Here is a 21,852-nt window from a genome sequence, read left to right as displayed (position 1 = left end):
CTGCCTCCACATCTGTCAGCGCTCTCTCTTCGCACAGGATTTGACCACACACCCTGTGTGATTTTGTAACAGCAAATATGTGTGTGTGTTTTAGACAGAGAGTCAAGAAGAGCGGCAAAATCTGTGTCCATCTTTGCGCAAACATGAGAGTGTGTTTATTGTGCTTTATGTATGATATAGACAATCTGGAAGCGACCGGAGGACGAGACTTAGAAAAAAAAGAGGGGGCGAGGAGTTTGGCTTGAACCATGTGAGGGCGATGAGTGAGTGGTAACGCGATCTCCTTTTGGTCCTCCTCCTCATCAAAACAAACCCTGTGAGCAATGCCTCCTGGGTAAACGGTTTGCGAGCACTGAAGCTGTGACAAGCGCCATCTGTCACCTTAAAATCACATGCCACACACACACAGCCTGACACACATCTTTGCCCTGGCTGTTTCTGTGCAGTCATTAGAGAAGTCTCGTTCTTATTACCTCCATACATCTGACTTTGAATCCACACACATACTTTGCACAGTCTACCCAAGAAGCAGTGGCACATGTTGCCCTCATCACCTTGTTAGTCCTGAACATAAATTTCATCCAGCTTTCCCACAATCCCCAGGCCCTCGTCACACTGCCCGCAGTACAACTCCTAAACAAACAACGCCTGTCTTCTGCTCATTCATCATTTTTATGCACGCGTGCAAATGCAGACACGCACATTTTGTTGTGCCTCAACTTGCATTCTCTGTCGTTCCGACATTTCTTTTAAATGTTTTTTACATTTTTCAAGGTTGTAGAAGTTTTTAAACAGCAGGCGCCTTTTTGTTAAAGCCTAACATGTGTTCCCGTGTGCTTCCAGCTCCAGCAGCAGAGGATGTGGATGTTTGCACAGATGCACAATATGATAATTAAACAGTGTATTAAATCTTACCGGTGACAGACTGTGCACTGCAAAAACGAGCACATCCTTCTCCGCCTTCTTTTCACTCAGCGGCTCTCTGTGTTTGAGTTTTCCCCTGCGTCTGCTTCACACTCCTCGCCTTCTGTCTTTCCTTCTTTCCTTGTATTTTTTTTTAAACTTCTTCTCTCTTTAGTCGCCTTTGTTTTGTATATTTTACACTCGAAGGACATTTATCATGACGGGGCGAGTGATTACGCCATCTTTGGAGTAGGTGGCCTGGAATGAATCAAATTCAAGCGTCCTCCTTGCGTTCATTTATATAAAGGGAGAGACGTGCACGTTTGTTTCTGCGTGCGCTGTCTGCGGTAAAGTGTGCAATAAGGGAAGGCGACCTGCGATATCTCAAACCGCCTCTATGATCCTGCTCATTTTGCGATCCAAATATAAACCTGATAAAATTCCACGCAGAAGGGCCTGTGAGCATAGTGTGCAAAGAGTGTGTGCATGGAGTGTGTGTGTGTTTAGAGGTTAGAGAGTGTCTGGTTTCTTCCAGACCAGATGCATATGAAAAATAAACATTTAGTTTGGAATCTAAAATGCTTGCTAATGAGATCTGTCATTTTGCAAGTGGTGCAATCAAAGAATTACACTTTTTTTCCTCCAGGGTCTCCAAAGATAGAACATTTTAGCGTGAGAAATAGAGAAACTACAACATATTGCATTATTTTTCCTCCAGGATTTTTTCTTTCCTTTGGGAAAGTGTTAGAAGATTGTCTTAACACAAAAACAGCTCAAAAGGATCCATAACAATGTTTAGTCAGGAAGAAAACATTTTTATTGTAGTTTTCTGTTCTGGAAACGGATACTTTTTAGCTTTAGGAGCTAGCTACTGTACCTTAGTCGCCTTTTTAAACTTCTACGACTCTTTGCAGGACCTGTCTGCTCATTATGTCCTGTTTTAACTGCCAGTGAAATGTTGGCTAAACTTGCTGTGACAAGTCAATGTGCTGTACTAGTAACGCTTAACACCCCCACCCCACCACCTCCCATCCCTCCCACCTTCATGATCTGATACTTAATCTGGTTAAGGCAATGATAAATGTCAGATACGGTGTATAATCTGGATGTTTTTGCTTCCACTAAGTAAACTGGAACATGAATGAGAAAATGTAGACTGTCTCCAAACACATTCGATCGTGTCATGTTGAGGAAATCCTCAAAAATCAAACCCACAAACCGTTCTGCAAGACGTCATTGGTTGGTGTTTTACTTTGCATTGTGCCTGTCCACCCCTGGCTCAGAATGGACCTCGTGCAGTAAGCATGATCCATATGTACAGCAAAGGCAGTGAGTCTGATAGTGATATCTGATTAGACAGAAATCTGTGCAATTTATATCTAATATAGCTACAGAACTGTGCAAACGTTTTGAGGGGTGGCTCAGGGAGAGGGAACAGGAGAGAGGTGCAGTGATTTATTGAAACATGCAAACATACATGGAAACACAGTATATAAGGCAACTAGAGGTTGTACAATTCTAATGAGCTTGAAAGTCGATATTTGCTATGACCACCTTTATTTTCCAACGCAGCCTGAACTGTCTTTGGACGCTTTCTCGTCATTTCTTCATGTAGACTTCAGGAATAGTTCTCCAGGTTTTTTAAAGGAGCTTCAAAGCTCTGCTTTGGATTTTGGCTGCCTTTTGTTTTCTGTCAAGATGATCCAACACTGCTTCAATAATGCTGAGTTCTGGGGAGGCCGATCCATGACTGATAGTGTTTCACTGTGTTTTTTTATATCAAGGCATGGTTTAACTGCATTGGCAGTGTGTTTGGGATCATTAAAATGAAGTTGTTGTAGATCAGATGTTTTCCAGATGATATTATATGGTAGATCAAATTCTGATGGTAGTTTTCTGTGTTCGTAACTTCAGTAGTTTTTAATAAGATCTCCATCACCACTGGCTAAAATACAGTCTTCTTCGTGGCCTGTAAACACACACTGTTGTACTGTCCTGACCTGTGAATCACCTTGTTTGTTTAAAAATGCTATTTTGTGCCTGTCAAAGTGTGTTATTTTGTTATTTTTCAGAGATTCAAAGAAAGAAATTGGAACAAATGTGCAGACAGAACACTGGTTCATCCCTTGAGTTGGGTGTCTTTTTTTATGGTTGAGTGATTCACAGGTCAGCGGTCAGTGTTAAGTGGCTTAAACAAACTAAAACGATTCCCAAGAAAATGATTAGGTTCTGGACTGAAAGTGAGTGAAAAAGCAGCCAGTGTCCAAAGAAAAACATGGCAGGAGAGCTGTTGCTCAAGACCACTTCATAAAATTCCATCCGAGATCCTTGGAAGCAAAACGTAAAGAAATGAGGGAGTGGCTCAAGATTTTTTCCACAGTGCTGTAATTAGTCACTTTTTTTCATCAGAAACAGACATTGTTGACTTTTTAAAATAAAAATAAATGACTGTTGTGCTTTTTTTAATAACAGTAATAAATTATTTTAATATAACATTAGAAGTAGGGAGAGGGGGTTTACTTCCTGTCCTCATGCTGTGATGAGCTGAGGGAAACGTTTTTGTCCAGTCTCCATCTCTCACACACACACTGCATGCGTACACGTGCCTACATGCAATCATATACTCTCATGCATGCATACACATGGTTTTCTCCCCTAAAAACAAGATGCAAAGACACAGCCAGACACACACGAGAGCCACCTTTTAGATTCAGAACTCAGACAACCTATAATCTCCTTTAATCCTTTCATTATGCTTTTGTTTTCCTTTCCCCCTGTTTGGGGAAAAAAAAAAGGTGAATGCAAACAGGAATTCCGGCATACAAAGAAAAACACACAGCCTCAGGCTGAGAAAACAAGAGCAGGGAATTTTTGGGGAGAGGAGGGACGCTTGTGTGCCGAGGGTACGCATGTGTGCATCGCTATTTGGCGAGAAGAAGAGAGGCGGCATTGTTCAGATGATTGCGTTACATGCATGTATATGTGAGCGTGTTATCTGCGTCGTCTCTAGCGCATGCTGATCAGTGGACAGAGGGGTCGTCTCTCTGTCAGTCACGGGATCCTCTGAGGTCAGACGGGTGCCAATAACCCGCTGCGAGGGCCCGAGCGGATTCTTACCGGCGCCAAATCTTCAAGTGTTTGCGCACTTTTGTGTCTAGAGTTTTTGTCTTGTGTAGCAGCTCGCCATGTATTCAGCTCTATTACTCATGTTTCCACAAACACTTCTTGTTATAGGTCATTTCATTTTACGTCATTCCTCGTTTATTACGGGAATAATCTGAATTCCACATGTAAAACTACCAAAACTGTCCCCAGGTAGAGCTAGCGAGCTGTTTGCTCCACTTGATGGATAAAACATTCAAGCTCCATCTGTTTAACGCTGGAGTGGTTTTGATTGGCTTTCCGCTTTTCCGAGTCCACCTGGCAAAATCCTGAATGTAAAACAAGTCGCCACAAAGTCAGAGCTGCGACTCTGATTTGTCTTAGCCGTCTCTGTTTGTTGGATGATTATGGATTCATTTCTCACCGGTTATCAGCTTCTATTTGGAAGCTAAAGGCGCAGTTAACAATAGGATGTGTGCGTGTGGTGGCGAGCAGGAAGGCTTGTAGCACGTCTGCCTCTCCACATGGAATTCATTACATCCCGGTGGGATGTTTATTTTCTCTATTAATCCCTGTTCCTCTATTATCAGGAGCTCCATCAAAACTGCCCCAAACTACTGGCCTGCAGGCGAGCTGGCATTAACACAAACACATGTACACATACATGTGAATGATGCATTTAGCCCCGTCTCGACATTAGTTTACCTCATCTGTCTTTGTTACCTTTTCCCCTCTTGTTATGTGCCTCTCTCTCTCTCTTTCTCTCTCTCTTTTGTTGCTGCTTTGTGAGGAGAAGCTTTAGGATTTAATTACACGATGAAAATGCCTCCAGGACTTCATACCATCAGCATGTAGTGATGAAGTCTAGAGCAACTGTGAACTTTATATTAGCGTTGTTAATTGTTTGGTGTACACAGAAGCAAATAGTTTCTCCAGATGAAAGCGAACTGCGCGACCAGCGCATGCAGCGTATGTCTTCAATTTACTGCCAGCGGTTTTGACCTTTCAACAAATTGGTCTCTGTGTTTTTTGATGTGTGCGATTTACATTTTTTTACTACTTTGCGAGGCCACAAAAACGTAAAAAACCTGGAAATGCGGTTGTTTGAAAGCTCTGCGGCAAGATCGCGTAACACCGAGTCTGATTTAGAGCTATTACTGGTTATGGCGCAGATAAAGATCCAAGATGTTTGGCGATTAGTAGTGAGTTCATGGTTACAGGGTAGCTATGAGTTAGTTGCTGACTTTAATGGCAAACTCAGTCCTCCCTTCTGTGTGTTTGTCCTCTTGCAGGCTACTCGTGACACGCTGACAGCTCACTGCTCTTCCCTCGGCGAGTCTCTGAAGAAGGAAAACGAGCTGGCGTTGATCATCGATGGCCAGACATTGAAATACGCCCTGTCCTTTGAGCTCCGCCAGGCCTTCCTTGATTTGGCATTGTCCTGCAAAGCCGTCATCTGCTGCCGGTAGGGAAAGCTCATTTATCAAATGCATATACATATACACACAGGTATTATTGGTTATCTGCAATTACTCATAAATGCCTGAAGTAATTTACAAATAGAATCACAGGTTGAGCAGGTATTCATCTCTAAATGCAGCAGCCTGTGTTTGACTCCAGGCCTGTGTATCTTTCCCCAATCTCTCCCTGTCTCTGCTTCACTGCCCAATCTAACAAAGAGAAAAAGCCCAAAGAAATAATCAAAGAAATGGAAAGCGAAATGCCAGATTGTCTTTGTTTAAATCATAGAAAAAATGGGTTTCTCATAAAAAGGGCATGATCGCTGATAATCCTGTTGAAACGTGTGTTTCAACAGCGCTTTGTCCGTAACACTTTGGACAAAGTTTACAAATTACTCTGCAAAAAGTCATTTTTTTCTGTGAGGAAAACAATGACGCTCTGTACCAAACTGTTTTACAGATACACAACGTGATTGTGCTGCTGTGGGAAAGTCCCAGTGTGAGAATGAAAAATGAAAGCTTTTCCACAAACTTATATTTGCTTTAATGCAAAATTTCTACCTGAAGTCTTTGGTTTTCTTTATTTCAATACCTCTACTCAGCTGGGGTCAAATATGTAGACTATCCAAACACAAAGGCAGCAACAAAAGAAAAAAACTAAATATAAAGACAGGCTTCTACCTCATTATCTTTTCTACTTAGACACAACTAGTGTTGCATTGCCTAGTGTGGAAATGTGAATCAGTCTGAATGCATCTGGCCACAGCTGAACAGACAGAAAAATGTAAACACACTACAGCGTGCAGAGACGTCAATCATCGTGCTGCAGCCGGCTGATTATTAAACAGCTGTGATTGGCTTGGCCTGGCCTGGCCTGGCCTGGCCTGGCCTGGCACGGGCACGGTCGAGTGAAAATCTGTTTAAGCAGGCCAGACGCTTCGTGCCAGAGATGTTAAAACACGTGCTCGCAGATTTATTTGGTTCCCAGGGTCGATACCTGTGTGAACACAGCTGTTCCTCCTCAGGTGATTTCTGAGGCTGCGTGCTGTAAAGACACATTAATCTGTGACGTTTTAAATGCCCAAACAGCTCCTTTGAATTTGTGAACTTCATTAGAACAATCATCTGAAAGAAAAAAAATATACACAAGCACTTAAGAAAAAGATCCACTTCACACAGGCGGGTTTTTAAGTTGTGGATAAAGTGTCCATGTGGAGGACTTCATTACCTGCACATGTGCCAGTTTGCAAAGGTTACCGGTTGCCCACAGACAGCAAATGAATGAGGACGATAAAAGCCTGTCCTGTTGCACAGCAGGGACGATGTAATACACTAGGCTGCTTGGAAATGTCAAAGTCATGACTCACTTACTGCCGGTACCCCTGGAATGGGCACCAACACACACACAGACACACACACACCTAGTCATGACCGTTATATATTTCCATTGATACAAAGTGTGGTCTGTTCAATGAATGTTTACAGCATGTTCCCTTTTTTGGGTATGTTTCACTCAGCAGCAGCTGTGATGTTTAAAAAAAAAAGAGTTTCCACTCGTCTTTTTGTCTCTCTGCATGTGTGTGTGTGTGTGAGTGCAGACGTGCGTGCGCGTGTGAGCATGTGTTAGCCGGGAGGCACGTAATTGACTCTTCCTTGCACTTACAAGCCATATCCGGACTCAGGTCTCACAGGCCTTGCAAACAGCCTCAAGCTTCCTTTCCTGCATCCTTTACTTGCTATACCCTTGCCTCTCTTCCTGCATCTCTCTCTACCTTCCTCCCTCCCTCGTTCGGTTTCTCGACTCCTTCCTCCTCTGGCTAAGACATGTTAAACGTTAGCAGACTAGACTGAACAGCATCATAATTAGTTTAAGCACATCTGCTGAGCCCTTGTCTGGTTTTAAAACACATTTGAATAAGCAGGCCCTCTTTGAAAACAGCTGCACTGAAAATATATTATAATTTATCCAAAAACTGCAAAGAAATGACTGATTCTGATCAATATTTGGGTGTTGTTAGGTTTTTTTTTTTTAACAAAACAAAAAACATGGTAGGTTTGCCAACTGCTTTGGTGTAATAGTGTCTAATTTCAAGGTTCCTGGATATCACAAAAACAACATAGATTAGAAAACGTTCAAAGGCAAAAACGCAGCTCACTTTGTCCTGTTTTGTTGTCTTGTAATCTTACCATGACGCCATTTATCTTATGTCCCCCTGGGAGGTCCTATGCTGAGAACCAATACTCCTTTAATGAGTGGTTACGGTGAGGTTGCTGCACAGAGTGCCATAGCTTTGACGTTAAAGAGCCGGATTGTCAGTTAGTTGTTTCTCACCTACTGTATGTGTGCGATGTTTCACCACGCGGGAATGCGTGCGCGTCTCAGGGGCCCGAGGAGCCGAGCGCACTCATACGCTTGGGTTCCCGACTCCACTGCGCGTTTGTTTATAGGAGGACTCGGTGGCTGCTTATTTTCTGCTCAGTTCCACCGTGAAGAGCGCTGGGAGCCTTTTATCTCCCCCGACTTCACTTTACACAATCGCAGACACTGTTAGCGGTGTTTAGGGGAAAGGTAGAGTGAGACAGAGAGCGCGACGAGGAGAGATTTGCGGTTTGAGGCCAAGAGACGCAAAGGCGGACTTGTGCGCACACACACACACACACTTCGGATGCAGAAACAGGAAAAAATAAAGAGCAGAGGTTGATCCCATCATTCAGCAGTAGCTCTCTTTGAGGTTTCCCCCCTCAAATGTCCTGTGGTGCAGGGTGTGAGGCGTGTGTGTGCGCTGGTCTGATTTTTGCTTCTTAAGCATGCCAAGCAGACCTCCCGGTTCTGTGATTCCAGCTCGACTGGGACATGCTCTTTACATATTCACAGAGGACAGACCGTCTTTATGACCTGCAGACCTCAGCCGGATGCGTGCATGCACGCGCACGTAATTTCATTTTCCCATACCCTTATAAAAGCATCATATTTTGCTCTGCTTCCATGTGATGGCTCATACAGCTGCACATAACTTCATTTTTCTAATATGATTACTGCAGCACTGATGAATGAGGTGGTGAGTCACTGCTTGTGCTGAGCTCCCAGGAGTGAGGCCTGTTCGTACCATACAAACAGTCATTGTGAGGGTGACTCCTCCTCTTTCTAGGAAAAGTATTGGGCACACTTTTAAGTCCAGTGTTGATTCTCAAATTCCCATCACCTAATGCATCACAGAGGCTCAGGTAATAACTATAATCAGTGAAATGTAATATAAATATTTAATAACTGGATTTGGACTAATCTCTTGTAATGCAGCCAGTAGCTACTTTCTGCTGCCTGATAACTCTCAAAGCCACTTTTTAACTCCAAGTGAGGATGATTTATTGGATGAATCTGTACTTAAAAAGTGCCACATTTTTTATAAAAAACACAAACATCCTGTCTTAAGATGCTGTACGATGTTTTTGTTTCATACTGTACTGTAGGGAGTGGCTTTAATCCCAGCCCCAGTATCACTTTTCTCCCACGTCTCGTCCTTTGGAGACATATTTGCTTTCACCGTACGACATGCAGGTAGTAATGACAAGACTCGTGTAAGCAGCGTGCATGTGAACGGCACGCAGTGGGAATGCCTCCTCATACGAAGCAGGTTTTGCAAACAGAAGACAAATTCAGTCTTAGCTGCTGTGTCCAGAATGCAAGCACTGAAAATGTAAACAGTGTGTGTGTGGGGCTGGATTGCTTTCCCACACAATCTCCGTCAAAGCTCGCCAGCCATGAGGCACGCTCTGTCCCTCGTTACACCGTCTTGCTAGTATTGAATTCTTTAAATGGCCCAGAAAAAAGAAACTCCTCTTACATATCTAAATGCATAATTCACCACGTATATTAAGTCCTGGCATAACCAGTACCCCACCAGAAACGAAGGAATATCGTATTTCTCTGACTTTAAACGGGAAAACTGCATCAGAACAGCAGCTGAATATATGTTTATAAAACTGAACTGTTACTTGTGTTTTTCTTAGAATATTCCACTTTAAATTAGCTAAAGATAATAATTTCCTCTAAACATTCTAATAATCACGTTCTAATAGAAATCTTTAGGCTTATTATACAACATCCATCATTCACCCTCATCACCACTTTTTTTCCACATTTAAGTGCTTTTTCTATCTGACATTCGCACACATTCATACTACACATAACATAAATACTTTATTGACCCCTGCAAGGGTAATTACTCTGCTACTGCAGCAGGTTAAAGATTAACAGTAGTCAACAATAAAAAACCGACACAGTTAAAGTAAAAGTGACACAGGCGGATAGTAAGAGCCTGAAACTGAGAGAAATACAACATTTGATATGTAGAACGGTGATTAAATTTATTTTATTAAAATAAAATGATGTTAAGTTAAAGTAAAAAAAGAAGAGTGAGACTGTAAAAGAGAGTAGTGCAAATTGCAGTAATAAATAATATGTGCGCTATAAATCTGAGAAACAGCTGCAAGAAGGTTTAATACAGAAATATATGTGTGTGGAATCGAATGCCCGACAAGTGTGCTCACCTGTCACAGAAAGGAGAGTTATTGTACAGTTTCACAGAGAACTGCAGGAATGATTTCCTGAGGCGTTGTTTCGGCAGCTGTGCTGAATAAAGTCTGAGGGAGAAGGAGCTCTGCTGCCTGGAGCGGGTGAGGTAGACTGTCCATGATGGAGAGCAGTTTGTTCAGCGACCTCCTGTCCGTCACTCACTCAAAGGCCTCCTGATTCTGGAAACTGATGTTCCCAGCCTTGTGAATGAGTTTTTTGATCCTGCTGGCACCGATGCTACCGCAGACTGGTAGAAGATCTCCCAACATCTTTCTTCACACATTAATAGATCTGAGCTTTGTCAGTATCCTCATCTTCTTCAGCGGGTTAAATTCACATGCTAGTTTGTGCTTTCTGATTTAAAGCGTTCACAGTTTCTTTCACTGGTAGGGAAAACAAATGATTACTAGGGGTAAAAACAAAACAAAAACCCCCCCCATCAGATCCCAAAGTTTTTTATTAAAGCCAAACAGAAATCCAGCACAACAGAAGGAACATTAGCCACGGCCCTGGATGGGGCTTCTTCTTATTTGTCTGCAGATGAATTACACGGCACCATAAAATTTGACAAAATATACCCATCTCTTTAGCAAATGCAGCATGACACTTATCCACTCTCTGTGGCCCTGAGGGAGGCGTCTGTAATCGGATCTCTGCACGTCTCCATTGTCACTGAGGAGACAGAACCGGTTGTAGACTGAGGATCAGTGATACAGGTCAAGAGGGTGGAGTACTGCTGGAAGCTCCCTGCACACACACACACACACACACACACACACACACACACACACACACACACACACACACACACACACACACACACTTTGGAGCACTTTGCAGTGCTGTGTTTACTGCACTTTAACAGGTATTAGGAAACAATGATTCACTGTGCTGCTAATAAGATGTGGGGTAACTTGCTTTTGATCTGTTTATACAAATGTGCACTTACATGGGTTTGTGTGTGTGTGTGTGTGTGTGTGTGTGTGTGTGTGTGTGTGTGTGTGTGTGTGTGTGTGTGTGTGTGTGTTTCAGCCTCTCATCCATCTCTTTCTTCTTCCCTTCCAACTGTTTCCCAACCTGTGCTTCCCAGGCTTTATTCTTCTTACGCAGTGGCTCGCTTCTTTGCTTTCTCCTCAAAACACACTTTAATCTTTCCATCGCCCTGCCTCCAGTTTCCTCCAACACATTTAATATCGCCTCTTTTTTTTTTTCTTGTTGCGTCTGCAGGGTGTCTCCGCTGCAGAAGTCTGAGATCGTGGATATGGTGAAGAAACACGTGAAAGCCATCACGCTGGCGATTGGCGACGGCGCGAACGACGTGGGGATGATTCAGACGGCTCACGTTGGAGTGGGGATCAGCGGCAACGAGGGCATGCAGGCCACCAACTCCTCCGACTACTCCATCGCACAGGTGGGTAGAAACATAGCGCGGAGACAAACAGACGTGCACGGCTAGGTTCTTATGAAAATGTTTACAGGCTTTACTCGAACACAGATAAGGAAGGGACGCTCGTTCGGCTTGAAACCCCTGCAAAGGGACAAGCGCTGACTGCTGACCTGCTCACCGTTCAGCTCGTGTTGATCTTTAACCTTCCCTCAGGGGACAGCTGACTTACACGGATCTGTGTAGGATCATGTTATCGATCCGAACGCTGCTCATCACAAACATCTGCGTCCTAAAATAAAACCTAGTCAAACTATGAGCTGAAATTCCTCTTTTTTTCTGTTTTTGATGCTTTTTCATTTCAGAGAAGGTTTCATTGTCTACTTGTATGCACATTGTTTAGCCCTGTAAAGTTTTATTTGTATCATATTTGCTACATACAACATTTTATTTATTTATTGTGCAATTCATGTAAGTTTTTCATGGAGGAAAAAAAATCACTGTTGATGTCGCAGTCTTAAAACCTTACAAAAACTCTAAAGGAATGCTAGAGGAAGGCATAATTATCTGTTATTATACTTTTAATTATTTGCTTAAAATTGTCAAGAAGGAGTTGAAGCTATGGAGGGTAGTTCAGTTTTAAAGGATTGTGAAAATAGCTCTCATGGTCGGTGTGATTGCTCTAAAAGTTGCACTTATATTCATTTGAAATTGGACCCTTTTGTGTTGATATTTTGTAGCGTATGATCTGGATCTGGTTCTGTTCACCCACTCGTACTTTACTGCGATTGTTTATGCCAGCAGCTGTTACAATAAATGCCACCCTCCTGGCTAAGAGAGAGCTTTAATCTCAGTGAGACTTTAACCTGCATAAATTCAGGCTTTCCTAGATATAATTCCCCAAATCTCTCTTTTGTGTAAATAAAACCTCTGTTATGTGTATCCGTTGTTCCCTTTGAAGGATGAAAAAAATCTCTCTCTGTGTCCTAGTTACTCTGGAGTCTTCTTTGTATCTGTATCTCTCACACAGACACATTCTGCTACTTTCACTGTCTGCGTTGCCTGTCTCTTTGCTTATCTTTATCAGCAGGCCTCCTCTTGCCTCAGCTTTCCTTTCTCCCGGTCGCATTCTTGATACATACCCTGTGCTCCATTACTGCCTCAAGTTTTTGCTTTCTAGCCTTTTGTTTTCCCTCCGAGTGATTGACCGAGTGTCTGTCTTTGTCTCCTCTCTGATTCGGTAGTTCTCCTACTTGGAGAAGCTTCTGCTGGTCCACGGGGCGTGGAGCTATAACCGCGTCACAAAGTGCATCCTCTACTGTTTCTACAAGAATGTGGTCCTCTACATAATAGAGGTAAGAGCGTCGCCACCACACCCTGTCTCTTTTACACACACACAGTTACATTAACAGAGACATTTTGCAGCTGTTTGTCGACACGGCTGACAGTGATGGACGAGGTGCCCTTCTGGTGTCTGCTTTCTGTCCTGCTTGCGTTTGCGAACACACACAAACACACACACTTAAAAAACTGTGTAGCACTGACGAGACCTTGGCTCCAAAGGTCGACTGTTGTCTTTCTGTGTGTGTACTTGTATTGCTCATGAAGTTGGGACACGTATCTATTTACACAGTCACATAGCTGGGGCCTCAGGGCCTTTTGAGGACAGAAAATCCTAATAAATCATTAAATTTCACAAGGAAGACTTGGTTTAAGGGTTGAAAGGTGTAGTTGTTGTTATAGTAAAAGTCTTAAGGAAATGAACTTAAATCAGTTTGTTGTCATCAGAAGTGAAACATGACTGCGTTTGCGTGTGAGTGATGAAGGGGCTGCTATGAGGGGTATTTGACAGCTGTGCTCTCTCCAACCCCTCTTACCCCTCTGTCTGACATTAAGGATGCCAGCAGGTGCAGGTCCTCATGTAGCCCACGGTCCCACTCACACCACCACTCTGTGTGTGCGTTTGTGTGTTTCCACAATTATCTCACATAGCTGGCTTCCAGCAGAGCTCTTTAGGCCAAAGGTTATAGACTGTCTCTGTCCACTTAGTGGAGACAGCATAGGGGGATGGTGCGCACATGCGTGTGTGCGTGTGTGTGTGTGTGTGTGTGTGTATAAGAGAGAGGTTTTTGTGTATCAGGCCTCACCCTTAGGCTGTATTCTCCACTGTATGCCCCAGGAATGCCACAACTCCCACCAGCGGCCCCAAACATTTTCTTTATCTGTCCACAGATCTGCCTGTGTCTGCTGTCGGTGTGTGTGTTTGTGTGTGTGTGTGTGTGTGTGTGTGTATTAAAGAGCTAATGAGGGTTTACCCGAGGCGCATTCAGTTACAGTGTTTCGGTGAATTAGCTGAAATTGATTTTGAGGTCCAGACAAAACCGGCATTAAGAGGGGGTTTTAATGCTTGTTAGCGGCAAAGCAAGTTTAACTGTTGTACGAGGATTTTTATTATATGCATATAAAGACATGCTGTTGCCATCTGAATAATTAAGTCTTAAAAAAGGACGTTTTTCTAACACCACTACCTCATTTTGTCATTTTCCCCCTGCTGCTTTTACTGTGAGGACCTCCCTAAGGCAGTTTTACCCTTCACTATTGTTCCTCTCATCCCTCTCTTTGTGTCCCAGCTCTGGTTTGCCTTTGTGAACGGGTTCTCTGGCCAGATCCTCTTTGAACGCTGGTGCATAGGCCTCTACAACGTGGTGAGTATCCACCCTTCACTATCTGACAATTTTCCATTACCCCACTCACCCTCCTTCGCTGTTACACTTTCCACTTGCTGGATATCGATTGTTATCTTTCACTCTATCTCTCAGTATGAGTAGCACCCTGCTTTGTCTTCTCCTCACAGCTCTTTTGGTTTGAAAGTGTATGCATGTGTTCTGGTGACTGCGAATTACTTCAGGGGAAATGCAGAGCACTTTTACTTACAAAGCAGGTGTTGTGTGCAGAGGTGAAGCCGTTTTGATGCTCATAGTCTGATATAAATAAAGAATATGTGCAGGCACTGTATTTGTCATTAAGCGTTTTAAAGGCTGCGCATGTGTGACCTCTGTGTGCTGCAGATATTTACCGCTCTGCCTCCGTTCACTCTGGGGATATTTGACCGGCCGTGCAGCCAGCAGAACATGCTCCGCTTCCCGCAGCTCTACCGAATAACCCAGAATGCCGAGGGCTTCAACACCAAAGTACGTGCGCAGATGTTCGCAGACACACACGCACATTTAGATCTGTCCTTTTGGCTTCAGGATTTGATGAGTGATGCCAGCTGTTTGTTTGGGACTTTGGCAAGTAAACAAGGGGGGGGGCTATGGAGTCTGGGATGTTTCCATTGCAAACCATAATGAGATTCATAATGCGAGAATAAGGAAGTCTTTCATTTTACAGGGTACACCAGCAGCTTAACCTACTCTGTGTGCGTGTGTGTGTGTACCAGATCTCACTTTTGATGGCACTAGAACAGTGGGAGTTGTGTGCTCTTGTGAGGAATTGCTGTTTTTGTATGTTTTTGTGTGTTTAGAAGTTTAGGGGGATGGAGCATTTATGTGTTTTGGCATTAATTTATACTGACTTGTTTTCCACTGTCCCTCTCCTCCACCTCCACCTCCTCTCTTTCTGTGTCCTTCTCCTTCTTTCAGGTGTTCTGGGGACACTGCATCAATGCACTGATTCATTCAATTATTCTCTTTTGGTTTCCACTCAAAATGTTAGAGCACGGTAAGTAAGCCTGCCCAGATCATCCTTCTGCAAGCGATGAGTTTGGTTTGCTGACACTCGCATGCTCTCCGCAGACTCTCCCTTCAGTAACGGTCAGGGAAACGACTACCTGTTTGCAGGAAACATGGTCTACACAGTAAGTGTCGTACTGGAAATTTATATGTGTCTGCTTTTGTTTTGATTTCTGCTTTTTGGCGCAGATTTGTGCTTTTTTTTTTTCACCTGCACAGTGTTTGTGTACACAGCACAGTGTTGCTGCTTCGTCAGAGCCCTTATGAGTCTCCAGTCAATCTAGTCCCGTCTAGCCAGCCTGTCTCCCCTGACATTCGTCCGTCTATTTTCTCTTTTCACTTCGGCGTCACACACTCTCTATCATTTTACTCCCTTGGAGTCTCATGTGGATGTCGGTGGTGTTTATTTGTTGTGTGTGTGTGTGGACTGCGAGGGATTGTGGGACTCCAGAGTATTTTAACAGACATTGCTGAGTTTACTGTATAACATTATTGTTTATTATCTCCACAGTCGCCAGTCAACTAATCCTGTTTCTGTTTTTTTTTATTTGCCCACCCGCTCCTCTGTGCGTGTGTGTGTGTGTGTGTGTGTGTGTGTGCGTGCAGTATGTGGTCGTTACAGTGTGTCTGAAAGCTGGAATGGAGACCACAGCTTGGACCAGGGTAGGAGCATTAACACACTCTTAATACACCACACAACATGTGCTGTATTTTACTCCAGTGTTGACAAATAAAGGGGAGGGTTGGGGTAGGGTGGGGTACTCTGTGAGCCTTTCAGTGTAAGTTTTCCATACGACCTGGTCTAAATGCTTCATAGTCAGGAAAAGCATGGCAGAAGATGTGGTCTACCTTGATGTTGTGGTGGAGGTTTCTCAAACTGCAGTTGCTTGCACCTTTTCTTCCAACTAGTTCCTCTGCAGCTTTTTCCTTTACTCGGTTTTTCAGATGTAGCCGTTTAAAAAAACAAACAAAAAGGTCTGGAAAGTGCCAGATCTTGACAAAGAAATCACTACTAAGCATTCAACTCAAGCAGAGATACTTAACTGCGGAGCAGCTGCAAGAACAGCCAAATGTGCTTGAAGACGTTCAGCTTGTAAGCAACAAATGGAGCTCAGGCCGTGCATAGTGAGGCGTACAGATATTAAAAAGTTCATCAGAAATCTGATACATGATGCATACCTGAAAGATGCATTATGCCTTTCAGTTGATCCGTCTACTGAAGCCTCATCAGAAGCGGTCTCAGTGGAAGCGTGGCTGTCGAGCAATTCTTAGCTGGAATACCAATGAAATACGGCAGTGATGATGCAAAACAAAGTAAGGTCTTGCCATTCGTGAGACATTAACTGATTTACTTCACAGGTCACTGACAGGCAGGGTGGTGAAAGGGACTGATAATAGTCGTGTTAACGTGATTTAAAAAAATAATCCTGCTGTTGATCGTCAAAATATACCAGCTGTCATAAGAAAATGCAGCAGCTCGTGACATTACACAGCAGTATTCTACACAGGCAAAACTTGGAGCACTGCTCCAAAGACTGCTCCTGAACTCTGCCTTAGTAAATAGAGATAAAACAAAGGAAAGAAACAAGTGGGCTTAAAGAGGGGAAATTCTGAAAAAAGACATAGAGAAAGCTGAGCATGTGGCTTCAACTTTCAGTTCTAAAATAACAGCAGCCAAAGTGGAGATGGAGTTTAGGATAACAGCAGCTCCAGCCATGACAGCCACATCGTTTGCTTTCTTTTTTTCCTGTGGTTGGAGAGGAAGGAGAGACTGGCAGGATGGACAGAAAGGGACTGACACCTCTGTCCATTCAGCTGTCCGCACAACAGTGTGGCGGTAATGAAGCCCGGGTCCCACTGGAATTCACACAGAGTCCCCTTACAGTGGATCACACACAGGGAAAGGAGGGAGGGGAAGGTTGTCTATATTGGGATGAGCTGTATATAAAGCATTTGACCTCATGCTGTCTCTCTTTTCTCTCTCTTAATCTCTCCTTAACTCTCGCCGTCCTTCTTTCTTCTCTCTATCTCCCCGTCTCTCTATTGTAGTTCTCCCACCTGGCAGTATGGGGAAGCATGGTGCTCTGGATCGTCTTCTTCGGTGTCTACTCCGCCATCTGGCCCACCATCCCTATTGCTCCTGACATGCTGGGCCAGGCAAGTCTCTCGCCATAAACACGCGTCATTCATTTTTATAACAAGGTGCAATGGTGGAGGTTAGAAAAAGGCCCTTCCTACTACATCTCTTCTCTGCAAAATCACCTGCCCCTCCCTTCCGTTTTGGTTGCTGTTACATGGCGCCTAAAAGACTCACCTCTTGGGTGTTCCACAGCGACACTGCTGGGCCCCCCTGGCTTCTCACACCTGCTGCGTGTCACCCGAGCTCCAGTCTTTTACTGCCCTCTGTGGAGGTGTTGACTCAACAGGGTGGGCCGCTGCCGCTGCTGGTGGTGGTGATGAGGGTCCAGTGGGGGGTGATGTGATGTGTGGGACCCCTTAATTAAGAGACTCATTTTAGAGTCTGGGCATGAAGGCATGGGTGAGATGAGGTGCCCCGCTGAGTGGCAGGGGAAGGGAATAGAGCCTTCTCAACTCCCCGCAGCCCATTAATTCAATTTGTGTCAGAAATCAGGAATGCGGTCAAATATCTCTGCAGCTGCTCAGCCTAACTGGGGAATGGTCAAAGACAGCCCCCCCACCCAACTGCACTATTGCCTCTCTTATTTCCCTCGCTCGCTCTATCTATATTTCGATCTGTCCATGTGGGACACAGGATGAAAAAAAGAGTTGTGTACGTCTGCTCAGAATAGCTAGGTGTGACATGTGTGTCCAGATCCATGTAGCGGCTCAGACCAACAGTCTGTTTCTATGGATATAACAAAGCAGAGAAATTCATGTTTTCATGCCTGCATCCTCGCCGTCCACAGAGATTATGTGATATACTGTGAGTCTTTGTGTGGAGGCATTTGTCACAGACAGAAACGCTGATTATGTGTGAGTCCATTTGGATCGTCCGTGCCTTGGTTGGGATTCCAGCTGCTCTCTGATTCATTTTCCCAGTTTATCATCTTTCTGTGGGAACCCAAATCGTCCTTACAAATGCAAAAACAAGACGCGGGAAACATGTGATACGGGCAATAAAGTATTCGAAGCTAAAGAGGACACGGTGCATGCGATTTTGACACCTAGAGACAAAGACGTGCAAAGCAAAACACAAGCTCGTGCAGTGAGATAACCGAAGCGGAGAGAAACTGCAGGGATTTACCAAAACGAGTGAGGACAGGCAACAAACGATGCAGTCACTAATAATGAAAGGAAGTTGTGAAAGAGTGAGATTGGAGGGAATCAGAGGAGTAAGAGTTGTGTGGGAGTAAGTATCAGAGAGACATACAGGCTGACAAATGGAGTAGTCAGATGCGTGATTAATCCTGGGAGACAGAGTAAGAAGGGAGGCAAAGGTCACTGAGGGTGGACTGGATAGACAGGTAGTGGGTGGAGGGGTGGGACGCCAGCATCTCTGCCACTTAGCACGTTCACACAGCTTCTGTGATGTTGTTTGAGTTGTAGTTAAAAGCGGTGAGAAAGCTGTTAAATATTTCTGCCTAACATTCGAGATGTTCAACTTTGGCTAACTCCCTTTATGCTCTTTATGACTTTTGAGTCACATTTCCTTCAGCCGTTACCGTATGCGTCCTCCCCCCTCTCCTCCACCTCCACCCGTGTGCTCGCTGCTGAGAAAAATGACTTAATGCTCAACGTTGGATTCATATATGAGTGGAAATAAATGGGCCCTGTGTGTTGTCACCTCAGGCTGGCAAGGTGATGCAGTGCTGGCACTTCTGGCTGGGCCTGGTCTTGGTGCCTGCTGCGTGTTTACTCAAAGACTTCGCTTGGACGGCGTAAGTAGTATCCGTTTAATATAAATACTTGGGGAATCCATACAGACGTTATTCAACTTAACTGAAGCGTTTACATAACCCGTACTGAGCACTTCTTACAATGAATTACACGTGTCTACGAGGTGAAACGCTCAGTTTCCTTCATTGGGTTGATGAGCTTTTTTTCTGCCGTGCAGCGCACGCCGCTCTGTGAGGAAGTCTCTTCTCGAGGAGGTGCAGGAGCTGGAGGCGCGGTCCGTTGACCCAGGCGCAGCTGTCCTTAGAGATGCCAGCAGCCGCAGGTATTGAAACGCTACAAAGCATCTTGGGATATCACATCATACATATACATCTTTTTATCATCAAGTAGATTTTTCAAAAATTTAATATGTCCTGTGCTACCATGTCCCAAATGTCTGCAGTTTTAATAACGGCCTGCTAGTGTCTTTATTATATTTTTATGTGTGAAAATAAACTATTTCTGTCCCCCCTGTGGCAACGTCCACAGGGCTGAGGCCAAGGCTGATGTCCCGTAGAGCCAGAACTGCTCACAGAGGTAGTTTCTGGGTTTGCACTGTCCCACTGTGTGACCTGTGACCTCAAATGACCTGTGTGCCCCATTGCAAGCTGCTTTGGAGTGACTCCTGCTTGTTTTCCATTAACCAAGTTCACATCTCCCTCTCTTTGTATCTTTTAATGTTGTATTGTTCTCACTTTTTTTCTCTCTCCTTATTTCTTTAAATGCGATCGTTCTTTTTCTTCATAGGTGGACCAATTTAAACTGCTGTACTGATCTGGTGTGTTTAACGTTTGCCTGTAGCTTCAAAGGCTGTGACTTAGTGTTGTGCTCAGTATTGCATTAGAATAAAGATCTTTGGCTAATTTTGAGGGAAATTATACAAATTATAGATTCAGTACACGACCACTTTTCCAAAATCATTGGGATGCTGGTTAAAATGTAAATGAACTAACAAAAAGCAGGGAGTTGAAAATCATTTAAAGTCTGTATTTCACTGGAAACTGTAAAAATAACATTGAAACAGAGACATTTAAATATTTTTGAATTTGATGCCAACAAAATGATTTATAAAAGTTTCAACATGAACAGTTTTCCATCACCTGACAGCATATATTGCTTCAAATGTTGCACACGTCATCCAGCATCACTGGGGGCTAAGCTACTAAGTTACCCAACCCATGTGCCTAATGCACCCTAATACCAACGTGAATGTTGATGTCCATGACTTCCAAAAAGAATTTAAGGTTTTGATTGGGCAAACCCAATGACAGCTTTCAACATCACTCAATTTATTGATGTTTATTTGTGTTTTATGGGTGACGGGGGGGTTGCATGTGTGGATGTAGTGACAAACTGTGCTCACCAATGACGGCTAAGAGGCCAAAGATCTCAGCCATTTAGATTTGGTTGCCAGTCTTGGATTGTCTAAATTATGAATATTTTTTTGCACTGCACATGATTTCAATCCCCAACTTGAAGCTTTATTCTTACCTGTATGGACAAAAGTATTGGGCCAAACCTCTTAATCTTTAAATTTAGGTGTTTTCAGTCTAGCTGGATAAAATCAAACACCTCACCATGCAGATTTGTTGTATTTGTTTCTTGAGCTTTTTCCTCCAACGCCCCTTTCATCCATTCTGGAGGTGCAGAGATTTTGAACCAAGAAGTAATTTTTCCAGAAATGTCTGTGGTATTATTGCAAAGTGCAAGTGTTTAGAAGCCACAGGAACTCAGACTACAGAAAGTTACAGAGCGTGGTTGCTGACTCCTGAGGTGCGTAAAAGTTGCCAACGCTCTGCTGACTCAATAACTGCCCTGAAAACCTCCTCTGGCTTTAACATCAGCACCAAAGCTGTGTGCTGGGAGCTTCATGGCATGGGCAGCTCGTGTAAGTGTCCCGGTACTTTTGTCCATGTAACGGTGTCTGTCCAATTAACCCTAGTCAGCTGTGAGGTGTTATTTTTAGCAAGTCCACAACTTTAACAGTCTAATGTTGCCCTTGTCTCATCTTTGTTGGAGTGTTATGCTGGAAACAATTTAGAAACAACCTTATATTTGTCCAAAAAAAACCCCAATATTTCTCTGTTCTAAGATATGGTATGTTGATTTTTTTAATTAATTTGAAATAAATCAAACATAGTTCATATAATTACATTTGATACAGCATCCAAAGTATTTTGGAAAACCTAGTTTGTAGACGTTTAGTGATTTACTAGCTGTGGCACAAAGAGATTCAGGAAATTTCCATTTTGCTACTTTAGTTTAATGCCCCCAAACACCTCTGTAGGACACATCTGACTATATCTCCATATTTATTATTTGACGGCTATACTGTGGCTGCTAGCTTTTATTGTAAAAACTCACTATAAGCTTATAACATACAGTGCGGTGTTAGATGATAAAGAACAATACCAAGAACAACACAAGTATTCTACTTTTACTTCATATTTGACAACTTAAATTAGAAGTTAAGTTTGCATAACGTATACTCACATGAGGAGTGTGAATACTTATCTCCCTGTGTTACAGTGAGTTCCACAGTTTTCTCATTTTATGAGGAGGTTGAGTTAAAGGTTTCACCAAGAGAAAGTACATTAGAGGTGGTTCTTGTTTCTTGAAGTGAGCAGAAGAAGTCGGGGGGGGTGAGTGTAAAACCACATTGCTCCTCTTGACCCTTAAACAGAGCTCCGTCCTTGACTGACCCTGCTTTTAAATGCCGGGAGGCAGGAACACATCCTTGAGTGCTTTCCATTCAGAATAAGAGAAGGAAACTAAGGGTGAGCTGGGAAGCAATGGAGCAAA

General features: G+C 43.5%; 1 protein-coding gene across 13 annotated transcripts in view; it reads left to right on the top strand.

Moving 5' to 3' along the window:
- The window catches only part of atp8a2 (ATPase phospholipid transporting 8A2), a 48,845-nt gene that overhangs the window by 22,948 nt on the left and 4,045 nt on the right, over window positions 1-21,852 (top strand). For 12 of the 13 annotated variants that reach the window (XM_082546479.1, XM_082546474.1, XM_082546480.1 and 9 more), the window contains 11 exons: window positions 5,298-5,470; window positions 11,266-11,449; window positions 12,667-12,777; window positions 14,053-14,127; window positions 14,491-14,613; window positions 15,064-15,142; window positions 15,217-15,278; window positions 15,760-15,816; window positions 17,203-17,310; window positions 18,964-19,052; window positions 19,229-19,333. In XM_082546479.1, the coding sequence (XP_082402605.1) occupies window positions 5,298-5,470; window positions 11,266-11,449; window positions 12,667-12,777; window positions 14,053-14,127; window positions 14,491-14,613; window positions 15,064-15,142; window positions 15,217-15,278; window positions 15,760-15,816; window positions 17,203-17,310; window positions 18,964-19,052; window positions 19,229-19,333 (1,166 nt within the window). Of the gene's footprint in view, window positions 1-5,297; window positions 5,471-11,265; window positions 11,450-12,666; window positions 12,778-14,052; window positions 14,128-14,490; window positions 14,614-15,063; window positions 15,143-15,216; window positions 15,279-15,759; window positions 15,817-17,202; window positions 17,311-18,963; window positions 19,053-19,228; window positions 19,334-19,797; window positions 19,829-21,852 lie in introns of all 13 variants that reach the window. The other variant, XR_014278852.1, reaches the window with a different exon arrangement.

The sequence above is a fragment of the Aulonocara stuartgranti genome (genome assembly GCF_965226115.1).
Source record: "Aulonocara stuartgranti genome assembly, chromosome: 9".
Taxonomy (NCBI): domain Eukaryota; kingdom Metazoa; phylum Chordata; class Actinopteri; order Cichliformes; family Cichlidae; genus Aulonocara; species Aulonocara stuartgranti.
This window is presented reverse-complemented; position numbering and strand designations above follow the sequence as displayed.